The sequence below is a fragment of the Ahaetulla prasina genome, chromosome 2 (genome assembly GCF_028640845.1).
Source record: "Ahaetulla prasina isolate Xishuangbanna chromosome 2, ASM2864084v1, whole genome shotgun sequence".
In the NCBI taxonomy this organism is placed as follows: domain Eukaryota; kingdom Metazoa; phylum Chordata; class Lepidosauria; order Squamata; family Colubridae; genus Ahaetulla; species Ahaetulla prasina.
In genome coordinates this window covers 196,774,120-196,798,531 of record NC_080540.1, presented here as the reverse complement: position 1 = coordinate 196,798,531, position 24,412 = coordinate 196,774,120, and the positions used below count along the sequence as shown (strand labels likewise).

Here is a 24,412-nt window from a genome sequence, read left to right as displayed (position 1 = left end):
AGGTGTAAATTGAGTAATGGTAGGATCTTAAAGGCTAAAGGAGTAATTTTCTGCATATAACAATGTGGCTGAATTTTTCTTTCTTCTTACTCTTCTAGAGATGTTAGGATTTCGGTCCAAGAATAAAAAGTAAACATTTTGTTTCAAGGCCCTTTCTTTGATCTGTAGACTGTGTGAACAATTATCTCATGATTAGTATTGTGAATGTTTGTAATATATTTTAAGATATTCAGTTTTTGCTTTTCTGTACCTGACCCTGAATGTCTTTGACAAGAAATATGCAAATATTGCAAAATAATTAATTAAATAACATATTAAATGTTGATTATAATAGTTTTTCTACATAAACTATTTTCATAGGTTTGATTAAACTATATTGCTCAAAGTGCTTCCCAATATGGATTTCAACTTTCTTTTTAAGGATTATTTTAAAAGACAAGTTGATTGATGGGAGATGTGAAAGACCTGGAAATAATCTTTTGTCTGTAGATCAGGGGGGTCAAACTCAAGGCCTGGGGGCCAGATCCAGCCCACAGGGCTACTCTGAAAACAGCAAAGGACTGGTCCACGGTACCTCTGCCAGCAAAAACAGAGCTCAGGAGAGCTGCATGCAGCCCTCCTGAGCTCCATTTTCACTGGCAGAGGGCTCGGGCCATCACAGGCGCCCCCGACACAAGTGACATTAAGTTGGCCACACCCACCCTGGCTGTGCCCACTCCGTGCCCCCCACCCGAGATCAAACACAACCCTAATGTGGCCCTCAATGAAATCGAGTTTGACACCCCTGCTATAGATAGAGTGATCTACAAAGTTCAAGCAAGAGTTATAATCCCTTCGTTCAGCATCATCATAATTTCAAATGGTTACCAAACGGATGGTCATAAGTCAGATACAGATAATCCTCAACCTACAACCACATTTCAGACAAAAATTTCCATTACTTAAGGAAGGTGATTGTTAAATGAGTCATGCCCAATTTTATGAACTTTTTCCCCCTAAAATCAGTGCAGTTGTTAAATGAATCTAGGTTTCCCCATTGACTTTGCTTCTCAGAAGCTGGCTGGGAAGATAGCAGATGGTGATTGCATGACTCCCTGATGCTGCAACCATCATAAATACATGCCAGTTGTCAAGCTCCCAAATTTTAAACATAATGCATAACTGTGTGATGCGGCAACGGTCTTAATTGTGAGTATTGATCATAAATCACTTTTTTGTAGTACTGTTATGACTTCGAATGGTCACTAAACATAGGATTGTAAGTCGAGGGCTGCCTTTACTTGTACAAAGGTCTTGTGGAATTCCAATGTAGTTTGTGCTTAAAGTACTTCATTAATACCAGAAAGAAATGCAAAAGAACAAAAATGCCTTTTTAGTGTGAAGAAAGTCATTAAGTCTTTACAAAGTCATTTTGGAAGGCTTTGAAATTCTTTCCATATACCAGGACCTTTGGGCTTCAACTTCATTACTGTGTACAGTACCATGAAGCTGTTGGATTTAGCTGCTGGCGTATCTCTCTCTGATTGTACCATAGTTTGAAACAATGCACTTTTCTTTCGGGAGATAGTGAGGGTAAGTCAACTCCTGTGTAGGCACTTTGGGTTGTAGATGTAGGTTTCTGATTCATGTGCCTTGATTATTTAACACAGGAAAATATGGGTTGGAAATTATTTGGCAGCAACAAATCAGTTTTACTTTCTTAATGGAAATAAGCAAAACCCACAAGAACATAGATAATAACAGAGAAAATGCAAAATTGGAGAAATTCACTTATGCATAACCAAGGAGTGTAAAATAGACAGGTAATAAAATAGACAGGTCTTATAGATAATAGGTTTTATAGGTATAGTTAGCTAGATCAGCTTAATAACATCGGGGGTAACACACTGGACTTGATTTTCATCTCGGGACAGTGGCTAAATGATCTGGAGTTAGGGGAATTAATATCTCAACCCTTGTCATGGTCAGATCATTTACTCCTTCAGTTAGACTTTCGGACCGTTACACCTCACTGCAGGGAGACGGAACCGGTTCAATGGTTCCGTCCCAGGTGCCTGATGGACCCTGAGAGGTTTCTGACGGAGCTTGGGCCATTTCTGAGGGAGTTAGCCCACGGCTCGGCTGAGGAGCTGGCTGAGGAGCTGGCTCGGCTTCTGACCCGGCGACGAACTCGACCAGCTCCTTGGTATAACGAGGAGCTGAGAGAGATGAAGCACCGGAAAAGAAACCTAGAGAGCGCCTGGAGGTCCAGCCGTTCCGAACCAGACCGAACACTAGTGAGGTCATATATTCAGACCTACCTAGTGGCGATCAGGGCGGCGAAACATAACTATTTCTCCGCACTCATCGCATCGGCAGATAATCGCCCAGCCACCATGTTTAGGGTGACCCGCTCCCTGCTCACGCAGGAGGCTTGGGAGGACCCCTTACAGGGACGCGCTGAGGATTTTGTTCAGTATCTGTCTGATAAAATCGCTCAGATTCGGGACGGCCTGGACACTGATTGGATAGATTCAGGTGGGATGGCGGAGACGAGTCTTGAGACTGTTATCTGGGCTGAGTTTGATCCTGTGACTCCTGAGGACATGGACAGGTTGTTGGGTAGGTTGAACTCCACCACATCCTGCGCGGCCTATACTGGCTACCGGTAGTCTTCCGGGTGCAATTCAAGGTTTTGGTTACCACCTTTAAAGCGCTCCATGGCTTAGGACCGGGATACCTTCGAGACCGCCTTCTGCCGCCGATTGCCTCCCAACGACCTGTGCGCTCCCACAGAGTGGGCCTCCTCAGGGTGCCATCGACCAAACAATGTAGGTTGGCGACCCCCAGGGGGAGGGCCTTCTCTGTGGCGGCACCAGCCCTGTGGAACGAGCTTCCTCCGGGATTACGACAACTCCCCGACCTCCGGACCTTCAGACGTGAACTGAAGACTATTATTTCAGCATGCTGGACTAGCCTAAGAATAAAATGTTTTAGCAAAATTTTAATGGGGTTTTTACTGGTTTTTACTGTTTTAGTGATCAGGCCATGATAATATTTAGTCTTAACTGGGTTTTAATGCTTATTTATTATATTGTTTTAATATGCCTGTGAACCGCCCTGAGTCCTACGGGAGATGGTGCGGTATATAAGTATGATTAATAAATAAATAAATAAATAATAAGTTTTATAGGTGTTATGTGTATAATTGTTATGCTACTGTATCTTAAATTAATTTTATTCATATATGTATGCAGGTAGTTCTTCACTTACAATCACTCACTTGTGACCATTTGAAGTTACAGTAGCACTGAAAAAATTACTTATAACCAGTTTATAAACTTAGGACTGTTGCAGCATGGTCATGTGATCAAAATTTGAGTGCTTGGCGACTGGCATGTATTTATGAGAATTACACTGTTCTGGGGGGGGTGTCATATGATCACCCTTTGTAACTAGCTGGCTTCCAATAAGCATAGTGAGTAACAACTGCAGTGATTCACTAACAACTGTGGCAAAAGAATCGTAAAATGGGGTAAAAGTGACTTAACTCTGCCTTGCTTAGCAACAGAAATGCTGAGATGAATTTAGCCATAACTTGAGAAATGCCTGTAATGTATTACATACACACACATACACATTTCACTATATTTAATGGTCCTTCAGTAGAGAGAGATAGGACAGAGGCAGACCCAACAAAGAAAATTTCTGTCATGTTTATCTTTTCTATAGACTGCACATCTAGCTGACTTCTGATGAAAACAGAATGCTAGATTAATAGACTTCTTTATTTGATCAAGACTAAATCTCTTTGAACATTCATTAAATATAAGAAAGCTTGTGTATGATACTAAAAACTATGGAAGTGGAGTGCAGTTTTTGATCATATAAAGGAGGCTTAATTGCTGATTGCATTTCTTTTTAGTAATTTTTCATTGAATTTTTTAGCCTTGTAGACATCAGTTCCAAGAGTAATGGAGTTTAAATTTGCCCTCTGCCCTTTATCGTTATTTACTGAAAAGAGAATTTGGGTAATTTCTTTGGACCAAGATTATCTCACATTAGATGACTCAAGCGCTTTGTTGCTTAATTTAAGTGCTTTACTTATTAGTTGATTGAAATAAGTAAGTTAAAAGTAAATATCCTGTTTAACTTACTTAGAAAGTAAAGAAGATGAAAGCATTCAACGGGAAACAATGTCTTCAGCTGTAGTGGAGTTTTTCTGTTTAAACAAGTCTGTCTTTTCTACTGTTTACATTTTTCAGTTACTCCATACTTGGAGGAGTTGGCTAATTGCAAGATTGGAGACAGGGATTTTTTTTTTGCTCGTGGTCAAACGACTTTGTAAAATTAGAGGGGGGACATATGAAAAACTGCCAAATTTGTCTTGGCAGAGATAACTCTGTTAGATGTACATGCTATCAGAACCAATTACTTTTTTAAAAAAAAAACCTTGTTTTTCTCTGGGGGAAAAGAAATATAATACTTTTAGCCAGTAAATTGCCTTTCTGAGTTCAATAATAACCTTTCTCAGTCTTTAGCAAGTTAACTTAAAAGTTGTCAGTAGGAACACTTTTATCCAGATTTGCATTTAAATGTCTATCTAGAATGTTTTTATGCCTCTGTGCTTGCACAAATTCTGATCAGCTGTGTTTGCACAAATCCTGATCTAGACTTCTTTTGTGCTGGATATCTGATTGATAGATATCCAGGCTGATGGGAATGTAGAGGGTTGTTGTTGTTTTGTCATAAATTGTTTTCTGATCTACTTCGTAATGATTGTAGACCTGGGTCTTTCTCTAATCAGGGCCCTGTTCACAAAGAGTTGCTGTTGGCTTTCCTTTTTCCTGTTGTTGTTGCAGGGGGAGATATGAGGATATGGAAGAATGAGGTGGAAGGCTAAGCAAAGCAAATATATTTCATGTAGAGCAATTGGCTGAAAGCAAGAATGTTAGGCCTGGCTGAAATTACTTCTCTCGTGATACTGAAACTTGTGTGTGTGTGTGTGTGTGTATGTATGTATATTTATTTATTTATATTAAAGCAGCACCAATTAGGTCAAGACATTCAACATAATGTGTAGATATGTACTAAATGAAGCACTTTCCTAATGTTGGAGGACATCTGGCATGCTGCAGAAATAATGCTTGATTTGGTGAAGCATAGGGTACACAACAAATAGTGGGCATTTTATCTTGCACAGTTTGATATGAACAGAGTTGGAAAGGCCTTTTAGGAGTTTGGAATGTACTTAAGGGAGATAGTAGCCCAGATTCTGCAGATCAGTTACTAACTGTAGAAATCATAAGTCAGGAAATGAACTGGAAGCCTGACAATTTCCTTTCTTAAAGCAGCTGCAGATCTTTTGTGTACGGTAGAGTAAAATAATTGCAGAATGCAGCAAAGTAACATTGAAAAATCTTATAAATAAATAATAAGTAGGAACATCTCTACTTATTTATGAAATATAGAGACTTATAATGGCGGTAGTACTCAGTACTAGATAGCACCACACAAATTCACATATTCATGCTAGTTAAAATCATTTCTAAATATTCAGAAAAAAATCAATTGCGCAAGATAAAATATATTGCTTCAAATAATAAAATGTAAAGGAGAGTGAATACATATGGGAAGATATATTCAATATTCAATATAAATTCAACAAATCTGCTTAATTGTCCTGTGAAAGTTTATTGAATTAAGTTGTGGAAACATCATTTGTTAATAAGCCAAGATAGCTTAAAATACAAAATATGTCCCCAATTATTGGGGAGTTTAAATTTTTCAACCTGCTTACTTATGTGAAATGCTATAGAAATACAAGAGAATGTAATTAGAATCATAATAATTGGAGATAGCAGTGACTGCCAATCTGTTGCTTGGATTTTATTTATTGGAGTCAGCAATTTAAATATATGAAAGTCATTTTCATAAAGAAATTCAGGTTTAGCGCATTCATTTATAGTAAGAACGTATAATTGCAGAGAGAGAAGCTCTAATAAATTGGAAGAATTTACACCTTACTGTTGATTATATGGAATAAATTTGCAGAAAGTTGCTTTCATGTTCTTGATGTGGATCTTTTCTTTGTTTTTTTAAAGGTACGGACACTCTTTGTCAGTGGTCTGCCCCTGGATATCAAACCACGAGAGCTCTATCTCTTGTTCAGACCATTCAAGGTACTTTCTTTGACTACCAATCTTAGAAGACAAAACTGAGACCAAGAGCCTTGGTGTGCTTATTTATAGAAACATTGTGATTTGTATTGTTATTATAAATGGCATATTTCCACAGTAATGTCTGACAGGTTCTCCTGGAGGAGAATACAATATTCCTAGTATTCGGATTTTTAAAAGTTTGGAATACAGTTAATTGTAATATCTTATTTCAGCTGAAAACTTGGCTAGGAGGATTTTCAAAGAGACAGAAAGTTGGCCAAACATTCCCAAAGTAAATGGCTATAAATATTAACAGTGGTGTGAAGAAGGCTCCAAGTTACACATATGAGCCTCTACTGATGATAAAGATTAGGTAGAGTTCATAATGTCTGTAAACAACATGCCACATATTGTAGGTGCTTCCATATATTCTTCCAAGGCATATTTTACTGGGTTTTTTTTATTATTTTCTAATACCAGCAATGGAAATGTACTAATCTAACATGTTTTTTTATTTGTTCTGGGCTGATATACCTCATTTTCATTTATAGAAAGCATACTATTAGCCTATATATGTATGAAATCTACCTTTCTTGGTAATGACATCTTTTAATCCACTTCATTACATTTCCCCACCCACCCCCTTTGAACTGGGTGTCATGGGAAAAATTCTTTTTTGTGTCATTTCTGTTTGACATCTTGATTATACGCATATTATTATGACTGTGCAAACTGCAGAGCATTTGAAAGAAGTGTTTCACCAAATGTGTTGGAAACAACAAAGCATCTCTGTTTGAAGTGTTAAAACAGCCAGGTCGTTTGCAAGACATTTAGCTTGCAGAAAACTTGACTTCTTTAACACTTCACAGAGAAGTGCTTTGCTTATGCTCACCTACTTTGCCAAACATCTCTTCTGAATGCTTTGCAAATCCCTAATACATATCCCATTAACAGTTTCTTAGTACTTGAGGTATCTTCCGTTGTATCTTCCAAGTGGTACCTTCTAAATCATTTAAACACTGCTTTTTATAATTTTGCCTCAGGAAAGATGGAGACCAACAATATTTATTTCTGGGAAGCCCCCAAATGTTTTTCCCTGTAGGCTGATTCAGAAGTGGCATTACTTGCCAACTTTAAAAAAACAAACAAACGTGGGTGCCCTTGTCCCAAAGATGCTTTTTGAATAGGCAACTGGACCTTCTGGTTTTTCTTTGAAGACATTTCGCTTCTCATCCAAGAAGCTTCTTCATGTAACATGGGTGCCCTTGTTACCTCAGCTATTAACTCTAATACCCATTCTCAGCTCAGCCTAGAAATCGGGACACTAAGTTCTAGTTCTATCTTGGGAATGAAAGCCAACTGGGTAACTTTCAGCCAGTCACTTTCTCTCAGCCCAACATACCTCACAGGGTTGTTGTGGGGGAAATAGGAGGAGAGAGGAATATTAGGTATGTTTGCTGACTTGAGATATTTATAAAATAATAAAGGTGAGATAAATCTAATAATAAATATTGATATTTTTAGCAGACATACTTTTTATTAAGGTTTGAAAACAGAATCAGACTTGCCAGATTCTGTTAATGTAACCTTACAATAAAATAGAACAGTTTCATCGGGTGTCTGGACTACCTCACAAGCTGACATCAGTCCTGCAAATCTGACAATACATTTCTCCTTGTCATCTTTACAGCTCAAGAAATAGAGAGAATCCCTTCTGGCACATTCACCATGCCCACATTCCTTCTGTCGGCTAAGCTGTGTCTTACCTGATCATTCCTCTGGCTTTCCCCTTGTCTCTCAAGGTCATTCCCACATACGTTTACCCTTGGGGACAATTTGCAACAGTGGTGAATTACATGCTAGGAATGAAAATATTAGATTGCTTCAACAAAGAACTCTATCATAGAATCTTTCTACCCAGAGGGAAAGGGTAAAGGGAAAGGCTACTCAGATAGCTGTCAAAATGCAGAAGAATTGGCAGTTCAGTTGGTGCCCCCAGCCTCATTGTAGTTGTTTTATCATCAGTGTTTGCAGAATGTGGTGGTGGTGGTGGGGGACTCCTTAGATATTCTCTGGGTGGACAGCAGTAAAATTGCCCAACTGATCATACCTAATAATGGTGAATTAATGCCTTGACTTCACAAAGGAGCTATCAGATATGGCAAAGCAGTTGTTTACACCAGCAGGCAAACCTTTGCCCTAGAACGAGGGGAAAAAAAGACTGCAACACTCTCTATGCGGAATTTCTGGAATGGAACTGACTCAGTAGTTCACAGTGTGGAGAGAACCCAGAGGAGCAGCACCAGTTTCGGAGCAGTAGAATCCTGCATTATAGAATAGTCCTGAATACATGAGCGTCTTGCTGTGCAAATTTCTGTGCATTGCATCATGATATAAGTACATAATGGTGGAGCTCATGACAGTTGGCACACATGATGTCATTTTGGCACTTTTTAGTTGTGAGGAATGGATGCCCGTGTTAAGCACGATGGTATAATGTCTTATTTGTGTTACTCCAAAGCAAACATGTCTTTGGAGATTCTCAATCATCCAGGTCATGGTTGTCCCAAAAGGGCTTTTTCCAAAAGACGATTGGTGTGTGTTTTTTTCTTTAAAAATGTTTCCCTTCTCATCCAAAAAGAACTGAAGAAGCTTCTTGGATGAAAAGTGAAAAGTTCTCAAAGGAAGAAAAACCCAAGAAAGTCCAGTTGCCTTTTGAAAAAAGTACTTTGGGACAAACTTGACCTTACTTTTATATATAGAATTGAAGGATTATTATTTTTTTCTGTATATTTTACTCAAAATACGGTACAGATAATCCTCATTAACTGACCACTCATTCAGGAACGGTTCGAAGTTATGATGGTGCTGAAAAAGGAGACTTATGACAGGTTTTCAAGATTCAGCTGTTGCAGAGTCCCCTCAGTCACATGATGATGATTTGGGTACCTGGCAGCTGTCCTGCATTTATCAAGATCGTAGTGCTCTGCAGTCCCATGATTGCCATTTGTGACCTTCACAGGCAGCTTCTGACAAGCAAAGCCAAGGGGAAAGCCAGCAGAAAGCCAAAAGTTGCATCACGTGATGTCGCACTTAAAAACCCACATTCACTTAGTGACTACAGCTGGAACTGCCAAACTGTCATCAGGTGCGGTCACATTGGGCAGAGTCATGTGATTATTTTTTTCATTTTACAAATGTACACCTAGCAACAGAATTGCCAGCCTCAATTGCGGTTGGTAAGTGAGAAGGGTCTATAGTTCCAACAATAATGAATACTTTTTAAGTAATGGTATATAACTTTAATACTTTAACTCAATTTTTAATCCTAATATTGAATAGAAAGTTAAGTTCCTGTTATTAATCAGTTGTCTGCCTTAAGGCCGTATGAAATAATTAGGGTTTTTTATGAATTATGGTTGCTGTTCTTTTAAAAGAAAGCCAAATGATAAAGAATGCTGTATATTACTATGTGACAATGTGTTGATACATTTAAATGTACAGATCTAAAGATCTTGTATATTATTTTGTACATATATAGTTTTTATTTTTCTCTCCAGGGGTATGAAGGTTCTCTTATTAAACTCACTTCAAAGCAGGTAAGGCTAACACTGAATAAATGCTTTATCATAACCATCATAGGAGGTTATTAAGATGCTGTAAATTAGAAATGGTAAAGTTAGTATAAAAGTTTAGCACAGAGGTTTAAATATCAGTAATCTTTATATTTCTTTTTTTAAAACAAAAGTCACTGAAGATGGTCAGAATAACTGGAGTCACAGTTTTAACCCATTACAGTCTTTCTAGTTGATTCAGTACTTATCTTTTAAATACAGTAATCATTGTGTTAGAGATGTATGTTAGATGTACTTGAAAAATTTAAATTGTATCCAGCCCAGTTCATCTTCAAAATGTGATCACTGACATGGAGAAAGGATGATTGTGATTACGTTATGTATGCAAGTCTCATTTTTAAAAAATATGATTTTATTGAAGAGATTTTAACAAGATAAAAAATACAAACATATTAGAAAAGAAAAGAAATAAGAAAGAAAATAGAGAAATACAAATAGAAAAAAAAGAAAAAGCAGGGAGGAAAGAAGTGATTTCCCATCTTTTTGACAGCAGTTATAAATGCATTATATTCCACCTTCTGTCTCTAAGGTTACATCATAATTTCCTTCTTTTCATAAGCTTCCCTTTCTAATCTTCAAACCCATAAATCACAAACTTTTTTCAGCAAAAAGTCCGTAAGAGATTTCTAATCATTGATAAATGTAGTTGTTGATCTTTTTCTAACCAGACAGGTTAATTTTGTCATCTGTGCTAATTCTGTCATTGTCTAGTTCATCCATTCCTCTGTTTGGGCATGTCAATCTTTTCATTTTGCACATATTTATTGTGCATTATTGTGGCAATAATCATATATTAAAATAATCTTCCATGGATCCTTTCTAACTGATTGTCCACTAATCCCAGCAAGAAAAGTTCTGATTTTAGAATGTTGGCTTTAAAATTTGTTGTTTATTTATTTTATTTTATTTATTTATCAAATTTTTATACCGCCCTTCTCCCGAAGGACTCAGGGCGGTGTACAGCCTAAATAAAACACAATATATATACAATTAAAATCAAAGTTTAAAATAAAACATATTACAAAAAGGCCAATGTTTAAAAATTTAAATTTTAAATTTTAAAAATTTAAAACCCCACAACAATAAAACCCAATTAAAATGTTAAAAAACCATTATGCCAGTCCAGCTTGAATAAATAAGTATGTTTTTAGCTCACGGCGAAAGGTCCGAAGATCAGGCACTTGGCGTAGGCCAGGGGGAAGTTCATTCCAGAGCGTCGCTGCTCCCACAGAGAAGGCCCTACTCCTGGGGGCCGCCAGCCGACATTGTTTGGCGGATGGCACCCTGAGGAGACCTTCTCTGTGAGAGCGTACCGGTCGGTGGGAGGCATAAGGTAACAGCAGGCGGTCTCGTAAGTACCCGGGTCCTAAGCCATGGAGCGCTTTAAAGGTGGTAACCAAAATCTTGAAGCGCATCCGAAAGACCACAGGAAGCCAGTGCAGACTGCGGAGCAGTGATGTTACATGGGAGCCACGAGCGGCTCCCGTTACTACTCACGCAGCCACATTCTGGACTAACTGTAGCCTCCGGGTGCACCTCAAGGGCAGCCCCATGTAGAGAGCATTGCAATAATCCAACCGAGATGTGACCAGAGCGTGGGTAACTGTGCATAAGGCATCCCGGTCAAGGAAGGGTGAGTAACTGTGCCGGCATCCACAGCCACTCCGTCTTGGAGGGATTGAGCTTGAGTCTGTTTCTCCCCATCCAGACCCGTACGGCTTCCAGGCACCGGGACAGCACTTCGATAGCTTCACTGGCGGACCAAGCGAACTTGGTAAAAAGCCCTCCTGGAGACGGCCGCCAGATGTTCATCAAAGGACAGCCGTCCATCCAAGAGGACGCCCAAGTTGCGAACCACCTCCTTTGGGGCCACTAACTGCTTCAACAGTCAGCTGCGGGTGCAGCTGACTGTACCGGGGTGCCGGCATCCACAGCCACTCCGTCTTGGAGGGATTGAGCTTGAGTCTGTTTCTCCCCATCCAGACCCGTACGGCTTCCAGGCACCGGGACAGCACTTCGATAGCTTCATTGGGGTGGTCCGGGGTGGAAAAGTACAGCTGAGTATCATCAGCGTACAGATGATAACTCACCCCAAAACCACTGATGACCTCATTGTTATCATTGCATGTATTTGAACCCAGAAATTTCTGACTTTTTTACAAGTCCAGTTGTCATAATAAAAATGATACATGTTGTCCAACATGCATTTAAAGTACCTATATACATTCTAGATAATTTTTTCTGGAGTCCTATACCAATGTTACATCATTATATTAAAAACATCTTTTAGATTATAACATAATATAAATTTTAGTCCTTTTAACCACATATTTTCCCACTGTTCAGTGTATTGTGTCCAAAGTTCTTATCGCAGTCTTTCATTTGTTCTTTTTCTATTTCAAAATTTCAGCTAAATTACATTTTAGCAATTACCATACATGTTCATCATTTGTACATAGTTAAACTTCATATTCTGTCATCTGTTGTCAATTCCAAATGTCCTATTATTAACCTTAAATCTTCCTCTTAACTATGCATATGAAAACCATTAAAAACTAAATCCCTCTTCAGTCAATTACTCTTTGAGTTCATCTAACCATGTTCCTGTTAGAAGAGCTCTTAATAAGTTAACCATTTTTCTCTTTCTACTGTTTCATTCCTGTAAAACACTTCTTATGCTGAGACTCATAAAAGCATTTTCAGGCAGAGCCTGGGTTTATATCTGTTTCATAGTCTCATTATGGCATTTCTAACATAAAAATTCTCAAAATCTACATTAACTTTTATCATACCATACAAAAATTCATACCATCCAAAGCTCCAATTGTGCTTTTCTAATTCTAAAATTCTCTTTATTTCTCAGAAAAATCCATTCTTCCATCCCGACTAAGCAGCAGACTTCAAACTGTAATTTCAAACCAGGCAGTCCTGTCCTCGGCCCTTTGCATGTTAAAATATTTTATATTTAATTCTTCTTCTTTTTTCATTGCCATAAAAATTTAGATATATCTTTTTGCCATTGTTTAACTATTAATCAGTTATCATAATAGATATTATTTGAAAAAGAAAATATTATTCTTAGCAAAATTTTCATTTTTATCATATAAATTCTCCCCAAAATGATAAAACTTATCATGTCTTTAATTTCATTTCATGCCTTAAGATAATTATTCTGGTATTACATACAATTCATGTTTTATATTCAAGTATTTCACTTTTTTCTTATTCTTAGAACTGTTTTTTTCCCATCAGTTCCATTTGATTTTCCAGTTTCATATTCCTTGTTAACATCTGTGTCTTTTATTTATTTTAAAATCAGTTAACACTCCAAATGCTTTAGTTTTTCTATAAATATTTCTGCTCCTTCCAGGAGGTTTTTCAAAATTATCACCGGGTCATCAGCAAATGCCAGTAATGTATGTGTTTTTCTTTTAATCTTCATTCCAGCATTTGTCTCATCTTATATCTCTGTTTTGAATACATCCAAAGCTAAAATAAATAGCAATGGTGACAAGGAGCATTCTTGTTTAGTCCCTTTCTGTAACTCACAAGTTTTGTTTATTCTAAATTCACGATTAACTATGCTTCTTGTGATATATAAATTGATTTTACCTGTTTGATAAAATTCTCTCCAAAGTCCCTATATTCCAAAATTGTAAACAAAAATGTCCAATTCAAAATTGTCAAAGGACTTTCTGCATCAAGAAAAATCAATGTTGTTTACTTTTCATAATGTTGTAACTATTCCAAAATATCCTATATGTTTCTAATATTGTCCCTCAGCTTTTAGGTGAAAATTCAATCTGATTATAGTCCTGTAAAACCATCTTCATTTTCTCAGCTGAAATCATCATAAGTAACTTGCAGTCATTCTTCAATAATGATATTGAGAAATAATTTTTGGTCAGGTCAAATCTTGACTTTCTTTAGGTATTAATAGTATATTAGCCTCTATCAAACTGTCTAGTATCTTTCTGGTCTGTAAAATGAAGTTCATTATCTTTTGCAATGGTTGTAGTCATTTGTCTTCAAAATATAATAACAAGCTAGTAAATCATCTGGTCCAGGTGCTTTCCTTGCTGTAACTTTTTTTTATAGCTTCATAAACATTTCTTATTGTAATGGATCCATTCGTTAATTATTTCTGTGATTTTTTGAAATTTTTGTTTCTTTAAATATTCATCAACTTTTCCAGGGGAATTTCTTTTCCTTTACATTAATTAGAGTAGTATTGTTGGCATTTCTTCTGTTAATATAATATTTCTATGTTTTAATTAGTATTTTTTTCATGTTCCCCAATTTATATGCCAACAATTTCACCAGCTTATTTGCAAGTTAAAAATTATTTTTGTTTTGCATAATTTATTTTTACTTTTATTTCTCCTACTATTAACGAAGACCACTGCTGTTGTAAAAATTTAATTTGGTGTTACATAATTTTATTTTGGGGGGATTGCTTTAATTCTTTAATTTTTATCTAACCTAAAATCGTGTTTTCTTGTCTCTTTTTTTACTTTAATATTATGCTGTATAAAATATCCCTTCATAAAAGCTGTTGTTGTGTCTCAAACCATTATTAGTCTCTGCCTTTATTTAAAATTACTAAAAAATGCCTTTAACTTCTTTTTACAATTTTTCATTACTGTTTCTTTCTGCAGCAATGTTTATTTATTTTCCATCTGAAAGAATTGGATTTCCTTTTAAATATAAAGTTTGAAAATATCTTTGGCAGTATATCCACTTATAAACACTAATAGCCAAATTCTTGGATATCCAAAACATATTAAGAAAGATCTATGTCTTTCAGAATAATAGAATAGAATAGAATTTTTTTTTATTGGCCAAGTGTGATTGGACACACAAGGAATTTGTCTTGGTGCATATGCTCTCAGTGTACATAAAAGAAAAGATATGTTCATCAAGGTACAATATTTACAATACAAATGATGGTCAGTATATCAATATAAATCTTAAGGACTGCCAGCAACAAAGTTACAGTCATACAGTCATACAGTCATAAGTGGAAAGAGATTGGTGATGGGAACGATGAGAAGATTAATAGTAGTGCAGATTTAGTAAATAGTTTGACAGTGTTGAGGGAATTAATTGTTTAGCAGAGTGATGGCCTTCGGGAAAAAACTGTTCTTGTGTCTAGTTGTTCTGGTGTGTAGTGCTCTATAGCGTCGTTTTGAGGGTAGGAGTTGAAACAGTTTATGTCCTGGATGTGAGGGATAATGTGTATTCTTTTGCATCCTGATTTTTGTATCTTCATGCATTTACAAGCGCTAGATTATTCAACATGTCAAAAAAAAAATTGATAATTTATCTTGTGCTGTTTTAATATCTTTCTCAGAGGTACTGTCCTTCGGTGGACAAATGTCAGGCCCAAAAAATCAGTAACACTTCAAAGCCCTGAAGAGTTTATTATTGTTACCTATACACAAGAATCTAATGGTCAAAGTTAAATTAGTGTTAAATAAGGGTGAATGGAATTCATGGGGAACTGGACTTAGATCTTGGGTGGCTGTGCAATGATTCAAACTCATGACACATTTAACCTCGTCTTCCATCTCAGGCTGCTCATCTCTTACAACAAATCACTCTATTCCAATTTTCCTTAAATACCAATTTTCATATGGTTAGTTTGTTTATAACTCATTTTAAAATTTTATCCTCATTTGAAGCATAAATTTCCATTATCAAAATTTTGGCCCCATGGAAATAGCTTCCAACCCTATATATTTACCCCTACCTATTGCCCAATTGTTTTATAGTTTTTATACTTTAAGCCACCCAGAGTCATTGACTATAGATGGGTGGCTTAAAGAGATGGGTGGCTATAGAAATTGAATGAATAAATAAATAATTATCAGTCAACATCAGTTCTGGTTTTAATTGGGGTTTATATACAAAACAATTCATTTTCTCTTTTTAATTCTAACTGAAATATATTTTGCAGTTAGAGTATTTTATACTTTTTTTTCTACTATGCATTTCTTAAAGACAAACTATACCTCGTTTGAATTTTTTGAAATAACTTTCTTCTTGTTTGAGGAACATTTGCTCCATTTATATTTACATTAGGCTTTTAAAATTGATGTTTATACCAAAAGCAAAATCAGTCCTGTCATTACCTAATGTTGTCTCTTCCTCAGTTTTTCGTTTTAGTTTTTTAAGGTACCTGCTGGGGCTCTTTGTTACTTCCATTTGCATTTATTCCAGTTTATATTTAAACTTTCCTAGAAATTCTCTTGCTTTTTGGGTTGAGTTCAGTCTGAACCCCTATGGTTTAAAAGTGAAACTGTCATGATTTTATCAATAGCTGCCATTGGAAACCTATGACTGCAGATTTTCTTCTTATAGTTTGATTCCCTGAAAGGGACAGATGACAGTGGAATGTATACAGTATAGGAATTTGCTGTTGCTGCTGCGATTTTAAAAAAGGATAAAGATCTTCAGAGTTGTTCATTTGGTAGCTAATCCAAATGTTAAAGAAATAGATAATTTGAAATTATTGGCCAATAAAACCCAAATCTATATTTAAAAACAGAATTGCTGAATCTTGATTAGTTTTCCAAGTAAAATTCCTGTATTCAGCATGACACATTTAAGGAAGGATAAATTATTGCATTATTATCTAAGTCCGTTTTTCATATTAGTGATTATTTTTGCCTGTGCACTAGTATCCTGTCATACTGAAAGATGGGAAAATATATTAACAGATAAATGTAATTTCAGATTTTTGTCTAAAAATTTTATAAGAAACCTAGCCTAAACATTTTGATTGTTTGTTAGGTTAAATCTGTTTACATACTTTGAAAGTAAAGTGTTTAATAAAGACAACAGAAGTAAGGGTGGTTCTGTAGTTTCTGCTAAATTAAGTGTTCTAGTACAATTATTTTATAAAGCACTTCATTGCTTTAATATTTTTATAGATAAATTAGTCTAAACTAATTGTTAATTGTATTTATAGTGTATTGTGTATTTTTACTTGGCTGTGAACCGCCCTGAGTCCTTCGGGAGAAGGGCGGTATACAAATTTAAATAATAAATAAATAAATAAACAACAGTCCTGTTGTAATTCTTGGTAAATGCAGAGTGTAGATGAAGCATTTTGGAATAATTAAGTAATCATTTTCTTCTTTTAATCTGTTTTCATAGCCTGATTCTTTTGATATTGGATAAATGATTTTCCACAGATGGGATATCTCACAATCTTTAAGATTCATTTTGGAGGCATGATCTCTTAAAGTTTTCAAGAATGTGAAATAAACAAAATTAACCATGGTCTTTTAAAATTGTAACTTAATATATAGAATGCAACATTGAATAGAATTGTCCAAAATATTTATTTTTAAATATGTCAAGTATGAGTTGTTGAGAAAACCATCATCTTAAATGCAAAATTCAAAATGCTTTGAGTATTTTGGGAGAAGCTTGAGCTTGAAACAAGAGGAATTCCAAATTCAAGACAGTGAACTTCACCTTTCAAAACGTTTGGAAAGTCCCATGTGGCATTTGGCAAGGCATATTTTGTGAAAATTCACCCTAAAAAAAAAATCAGAAATGAAATGTTTAGACATTCCTAGAGCAGAACAAAGTTTAGTCAACAAAAGTCTACACAATGAAAAATCAGTACCATCTTATGAACTAAAGATACTAAAAATAATGTAATCGTGTTTAATTTGGGCTATCATCAATATTTCAATTGAGATTTTTATGTTTAATTTTTGAATTAAAAGTAGCATATGAAGTAATAGAAAATTTTGACTGTGAATAGTACAGAAACATTCTAATTTTTCTCTTCTTTCAGCCTGTGGGTTTCGTTAGCTTTGATAGTCGCTCAGAAGCAGAAGCTGCTAAGAATGCCTTGAATGTAAGTACATAGTATTAGTCTCAGTTGACTGGGTTGCTTTCTAAGTATGGTTAAATACTTAAATACAGGGATGTAAATACATACAGAGAAGAGGCACTGGACTATATTAAAATGGAGCTCTATTTACAGAGTCATGTACTGCAATTCAAATTAGAATTTGAATTGAAATTTCAAATGGGACTGTTGCTTTGAATACTTATAAAAATGCATTTGCATGTAGAAATGATCAACTTTAGCAGAATAGAAATGAAACCAAAGGGGAGCTAGTTATATAATGTACTGCATATAGAGGATTGATTTATATCTCTGTGCTATATCGACTTCATCTTTCAAGTGTCCATGGAACAAATGAAATGATTTTGATCTGCCAAATACAGTGATGATTGATTATGGGTCACTAAGTTGCCAACTCTTAGTGACATATAGATGGACTTTATCCAGGATGATCTGTCCCCAGTCTGGTCCTTCATGGTTTCCAACAGTGCACTTCCATGACTGTAATCAAGTTCATCCAGCTCACTTCTGTTTTTTTTAATTTATTATTTATTTTATTTATTTATATTCCTATTTTTAAATGGCCCATCTCCCTTGGAGATTGGTTATCCTGTTCTTCTGTTTTCTTCCATCTCTCCCAAAATTATGGCTTGTTTGTTTATTTAGATTTATTTCTCAAGGGAGCTATGTTTTACATAAAATGTCAAAATTTGATAATTTTAGCCTGGTCACTCATGCGTTCTTTCATTTGTTTGTTTACTTGGGTTTTCATAGTTACCTTGGGAGTCTTTCCCAACACCACAGTTAAAAAATCTCAATGTACTTTCTATCCTTTTTTAAAATCATATCCCATTTTAACTTCCCTAATCCATCACAAGAAAAACTATTGCTTGCACAATTCTTGTCTCTGTAAATATAGACATATCATAACATCTGAATATCTGTTCCAAGGCCTTCATTACCAGCATGATGAGGAGGAGGATATAATCCATTCAGTCGATTCCTACTCTTGGCAATTTTGTGGGCCAGGTCGCTCCACATCTTCCAAACTTGAGTTTTGTATGTTCTGGCTGGTTTCAGCTTTGATGGTGATTACCAGCCTACTAAGTACTAATCTGCAACATATTTCTTGATTGATGATTCCTTTTCTATGTAGTTGATTTTACATAAAAAGCTATCCACAACTTCAGTATCTTCAGTGTTGCTGGTTTCTGTACCCGTTGTTATTAGTTTGGTCCTCTTTACATTTCATTGTAATTCCATTGACAGTCATTGACTGTCTTTAGTAGAGTTTCCAGATTATTTGTATTTTCATCTATCAAAGTACCATTGTTAACATAAACCAGGTTATTAATTTTCTTCCAATTTTAAAACCATACTCATTTTCTTTCAGACCAAATTTCCTCAATATACAATTCTGCTTATAAGTTGAATAAATGGCAGGAGTGACAACTTTGTCTCACTCCTTTGCCAACCTGGAATCAACCTGTTTTGCCATGTTCTGTCTGTTCTGTAGTTTCCTGATCTGTGTATTGGTTCTGTATTAGGATAATATGGGATTCCCATTTTTCTAACCTATAGGGCCGGTTTAGCTCTGCCTGGTAAGGCCTGTTATTAAGAACACAAAGCCTGCAATTACTGCAGGTTCGAGCCCGGCCCAAGGTTGACTCAGCCTTCCATCCTTTATAAGGTAGGTAAAATGAGGACCCAGATTGTTGGGGGGGGGCAATAAGTTGACTTTGTAAATATATACAAATAGAATGAGACTATTGCCCTATACATTGTAAGCCGCCCTGAGTCTTCGGAGAAGGGCGGGGTATAAATGTAAACAAATAAAAAATAAATAAATAAATAAATATTGCTTACCATATTTCTATAAATGTTTCATTAACCCCTGTTGTTTTCCAATTTAGTAATAAACATCTTCTATCATTAGAGGTTCTTGAAAATATAGGGAGCATCTTCTAAGGCAGGGATCCCCAACCCTCAGGGCGAGGCCCACTACTAGGTTGTGGCCTATTGGGTGGGCTGGTTCAAGAGGTGGGCTGGTTCATGTGTGCAGCTCCACTCATGCAAGCGGCACCCCAAAGGCTTTTCTTCTCCCTTGTGTGAGTGCAGCTGCACCTACATGCTGGCTTGCTGCTTGTGCTGCCTGGCTCCCCTTCCCCCCCATCCATCCATCTGCTCACAATGCTCCCAAAGCAGAGAGGTGAGAACGGAGACTGAGTGGGACGAGCACGTTCTATTCAGCTTCGTTGACTCACAGAGGCTGCCTGCTCAGGACACCTGATCCACTTTTGGAGCATTGGGCAGCCTTGGTGACTCTGAAGAAGCATGAGACCACGTCCCCAAAGGCTTCTCTTCTCCACACCAAAAGCTTTTGCAAATGGTTGAAAAGCTTCTGGGGAGTGATCACGCACTGCTTCAGGCCTTCTGTCCCTTCACAAAAGCTTATGGCATGGAGAAGCCTAAAGGAGCATGAAACTGCACCCAAAAGGCTTCTCTTCTCTCTTGTGGGATTGGAGTTGTGTATACACACTCACACTTACACACCAGCCCACCTCTCTTTGTGGCCAAGCCACAAAGGTTGGGGACTGTTGTTCTAAGGTATCTTGAATGTTGACATCTCTACTGTGAAGAATTTCCTATCTTTGTTTGATCTTTTTTGAATAATTTACTGCTTGCTTATAAGCATCCTTTAACATATCAGTTTTAGGTTGGAACTTCTCTATGAGTATGAGATCTTTTGGGAAATGTTCCTTGTTTTTCTGTCTTTGTTTCCATCTTTGATGTCTTCACAGATGTCATTGTAATATTGCTTCTTGTCTCTTCTAACAGTTCTCCAAAATTCTTCGATAAGTTACTTCTTGAGATTTTTGTTTTTCTTGACTTTGGCTTCTTCTCTTCATGGCAATTCCAAAATCTGTTCATACAGCCACTTTGCTTTCTTCTGATTTTATGATCTATGTTGTCTATTTTCATATTCATCCTTAATAACATCTTTGACGTAATTCCACAGTTATTTGGTTTCCTATCAATGAGGTTCAGTACTTCAAAGTGATTCCTGATGTTCTTGAAAGTGATGGGCATATGCTCAAGATATGTCATGGAAACTGGTTGGCTTTGTTCCTCTACTTTAGCTTGACTTGGCACTTGCTCATGAGCAGTTTGTGATTCTTTTCATAGTAAATCTCTGGCCACATCTTTACTGTTAATAACAGAGTCTTCCACTATATTACTTGTACCAGTAATGCAGCCAGTTTGATATCTGTCTATTCCACTTGATGAAGCTCATGTGCTGTATATAGCATTGGTTGTTTGAAGATTGCAATGGAGATTAGCAATGGAGAAATCATTGGATTGACAGATGTGATAATCAGTCTTGTGCTTCATTTCTGTTTCCTAGGTGATAGAGTCCAACTATGTTTTTTATTCTTTTATTTCCAACCGTTACATTCCAATCTGTAAGCATAAGCGATACATCTTGCTTATATGTTCTGCCAATTTAAGATTGACCTTAATTTTTCAACTCATTAACTTCTTTTTCTTCTGCATCAGAATTGGAGCATAAACTTAGATAACCATCATATTAAAGGGTAATCTGCAAAGTCTAATTAATATTATTTGGTCATTTACTGCATTGTAGCCAAGGAAGATCCTTATTATATTTTTTCTGACTATAACAGCAATGCTATTTTTCATTGTTTTTGATGTCCTGATTAGTAAGCAGTATGATTTTCTGAATGGAAGTTTCCAATTCCACTCCATTTTAATTCTCTGAAGACTAAGTTTTCAATGTGCAGTTGATTCATTTCAGTTTTTACTACATTGAGTTTTATCACGTTCATGCTTCTTATTCCCATGTTCCATGAAAATTCTGTTTTTTTAGTTACAGAATCTCCCTGTCTGCATTTCAACATCAGCAGTTCAACATCCTGAGGGCTTTTATGAAATTGCATCATAAAAACCATTAGTACTTTGAAAGATCCTCAGTTTTCCTTCATAGCATATTGAGTGCCATTTAACCTGAGGGGTCCACCATCTGGCACAATGTCATAAATTATTTTATATTATCTATCCATATAATTTTCTTGGTAAAATACAAGAGTGGTTTACCATTGCCATCTTTTGCACTGTATGAAATGATATTTTTGCCATTGTCTCTCTTTAGATGAGCTACTCCAGTATCTTCCTATACTGCTGCAGTCTGATATAAGTACCTACTTCCATTAATTGAGCAGCTGAGTTGATCTTCCTGTCTTGTGTGACCTTCTTTGGAAGTGTATGTTTTTAGTGCACATTCCAAGTGTTTTTTATTCATCCCTCCCAGGAACATCCCCTGTCATGATACAGCAAGATAGTAGGATTTCAGAGGGAAAGATGCAGAGGAGAACGTACAGTCCAAACACTATTATGGTGTGCAGAGAATGGAAGAGCAGTGTCCTTCATTCCTGCCTGTATAAAGGAATAAGATTTATTTCCAAAGAGGGTAAACATCAGGGGAACTTTTGAGAAGTCAAGGGGCATTAAAATGACATGACTGGGCAATTGAAACCCCATCTTTTTAATGGGCACAGCAAAGCATGAAGTGAGATAGGCCACTTTTAAATTCAGCCTATATTACCAACAGGCAGTTCAACACACGCATATTTATTGATGGAAGACACTGGTGGATTATTTAACCCTGGTGGCTAAATAATTATAATCTCAGTTATTAAGAGCTATTGTTGAACATTTCTTGTCGTACACTCCATCTCCTTCAAACAAAAGATCAGTCTAAGGCTTCGTAAGGGTTCCATTTAGGGCAATGTTGCATACAGTCCTAATCATACCATCAGTGGTTAGCAACTGTGTAAAATCATGTTGCATCAACAGGTCCTCCACATAAAACAGTATGACTATTTCCAATGGGTGATACCATGGGATCTCAGATTCTGATAATTCAATGGTGTCAGTGTAGTAAAATTATCAAGAACTGTTACCAGGTGGGAAAAATGCTAATACATAGGTAGCCTAACTAAAAAAATTGCCTACAGCTCATTCACAGGAATTCCTAATGCTTTTAGTACATGTAACACCTTTAATTCTATTGGCAAATTTATTTAGAAAGGAATTAGTAAAAAAAAAAATTCCATTTCAGCACAGTAAACAAATTGCTTTCTGTGGATATTCTAATTTATAATTCAACGATCCTCAACTTACCACCATTCATTTAGTGACCCTTCAGTATTATGATAGCACCGAAAAAAACAAAAACAAATTGTGACGGGTCATACAACCATCGCAGCATCCCTGTGGTCACATGATCCAAATTTGATTGCTTGGCAATCAGCATAGATTTACAGTGGTTGCATATTCCCAGGGTCCTGTGATCACTGTTTGCAACTTTCATTTCCAGGTTGCTTCAGAAAAGCAAAGTCGATGGGGAAAGCCAGATTCACTTAATGACTACACAATTGACTTACTGACCACGTTCGTTCGCCTAATGATCACAGCATAAAAGGCTGTAAAATGGGGCACAACTCACTTAGCATTTCCAGTCCCAGTTCTGGTCATAAGTTGATGGCAACTTGTATAAATCTTACTGCTGGAAAACAATTATAATTTAAATTAGGTGATGTCATTTGTTTTCCGTGTAATATAATGATTAAATGACATACTTTATTTATTTTATTTTATTTATTTATTTATTTATTTATTTGATTTTTATACCGCCCTTCTCCCGAAGGACTCAGGGCGGTGTACAGGCAAGATAAAACCAACAATACAATATACAGGTTAAAAAATACAATTTAAAAAACTTATTTAAATTAGCCTGGAGATTAAAATTTGCCATACTAAAAAACCCCGTTTAAAAATTAATCAATTTAACATTAAAATTCCAATTTAAGCCAGCCCCGCGCGGATAAAAAGATGTGTCTTCAGTTCGCGACGGAATGTCCGAAGGTCAGGTATTTGGCGTAAACCCAGGGGAAGTTCGTTCCAGAGTGTGGGAGCCCCCACAGAGAAAGCCCTTCCCCTGGGGGCCACCAGCCGGCATTGTTTGGCGGACGGCACCCTGAGAAGTCCCTCTCTATGGGAGCGTACGGGTCGGTGGGAGGCGTGTGGTAACAGCAGGTGCAAACTTTAGTGCAAAGGTGTCAAACTCACGGCGTCACATCTTCATGTGACATTGCAACTTTTCCCCCCTTCGCTAAACCGGGGGTGGGGGTAGCCAGTGCATAATGCATCCAGCCCCCGAGTTTGACACCCCTGCTTTAGTAGCACATACTTCTGAATCCTATAAAAATGGTATTGCTAAGAATACAGTTCTTTGCAATGTTGAGACTTGAGAAACAAGAATACAAGGTTTTCCCACTTGAGAATGGGAGAATCTATAATAATCCAAATTCTAAACAGCCTCTCTGCATTCAGAATAAACACTTTCAAATAGGAAAAAAATGGGTACAATCAGTGGTGATGATTTTTTCAGAAACTTTTTAGCAGTTAGAAAACATAAGAAACTTACGAGTGAAAGATGTATGGAACTTACATTATTACACAATAGAAGCCTCATCTTTTTATCTAAACATGTTATTCTGACTTAGGGCACCACATTTTTCTAAAATAGTCTGCCCAAACAAGCAGACATTGATGTTTTGGTCCTTTTTGCAAACAGACCTAAATTTGTTTGTCTTCAGGTTTGCATAACCAAAAAATGTGTGACGCATGAAGTGAATAAAACAATGTTGCAAATGGTACAGTAACTCGACTTCTAGAACTTTTAT

General features: G+C 36.5%; 1 protein-coding gene across 3 annotated transcripts in view; it reads left to right on the top strand.

The window, feature by feature from the left end:
• RBPMS (RNA binding protein, mRNA processing factor) overlaps positions 1-24,412 on the top strand; it is a 109,303-nt gene that overhangs the window by 40,035 nt on the left and 44,856 nt on the right. For 2 of the 3 annotated variants that reach the window (XM_058173225.1, XM_058173224.1), the window contains exon 2: positions 17,589-17,651. In XM_058173225.1, coding sequence (XP_058029208.1) covers positions 17,589-17,651 — 63 coding nt within the window. Of the gene's footprint in view, positions 1-6,083; positions 6,162-9,700; positions 9,740-17,588; positions 17,652-24,412 lie in introns of all 3 variants that reach the window. The other variant, XM_058173226.1, reaches the window with a different exon arrangement.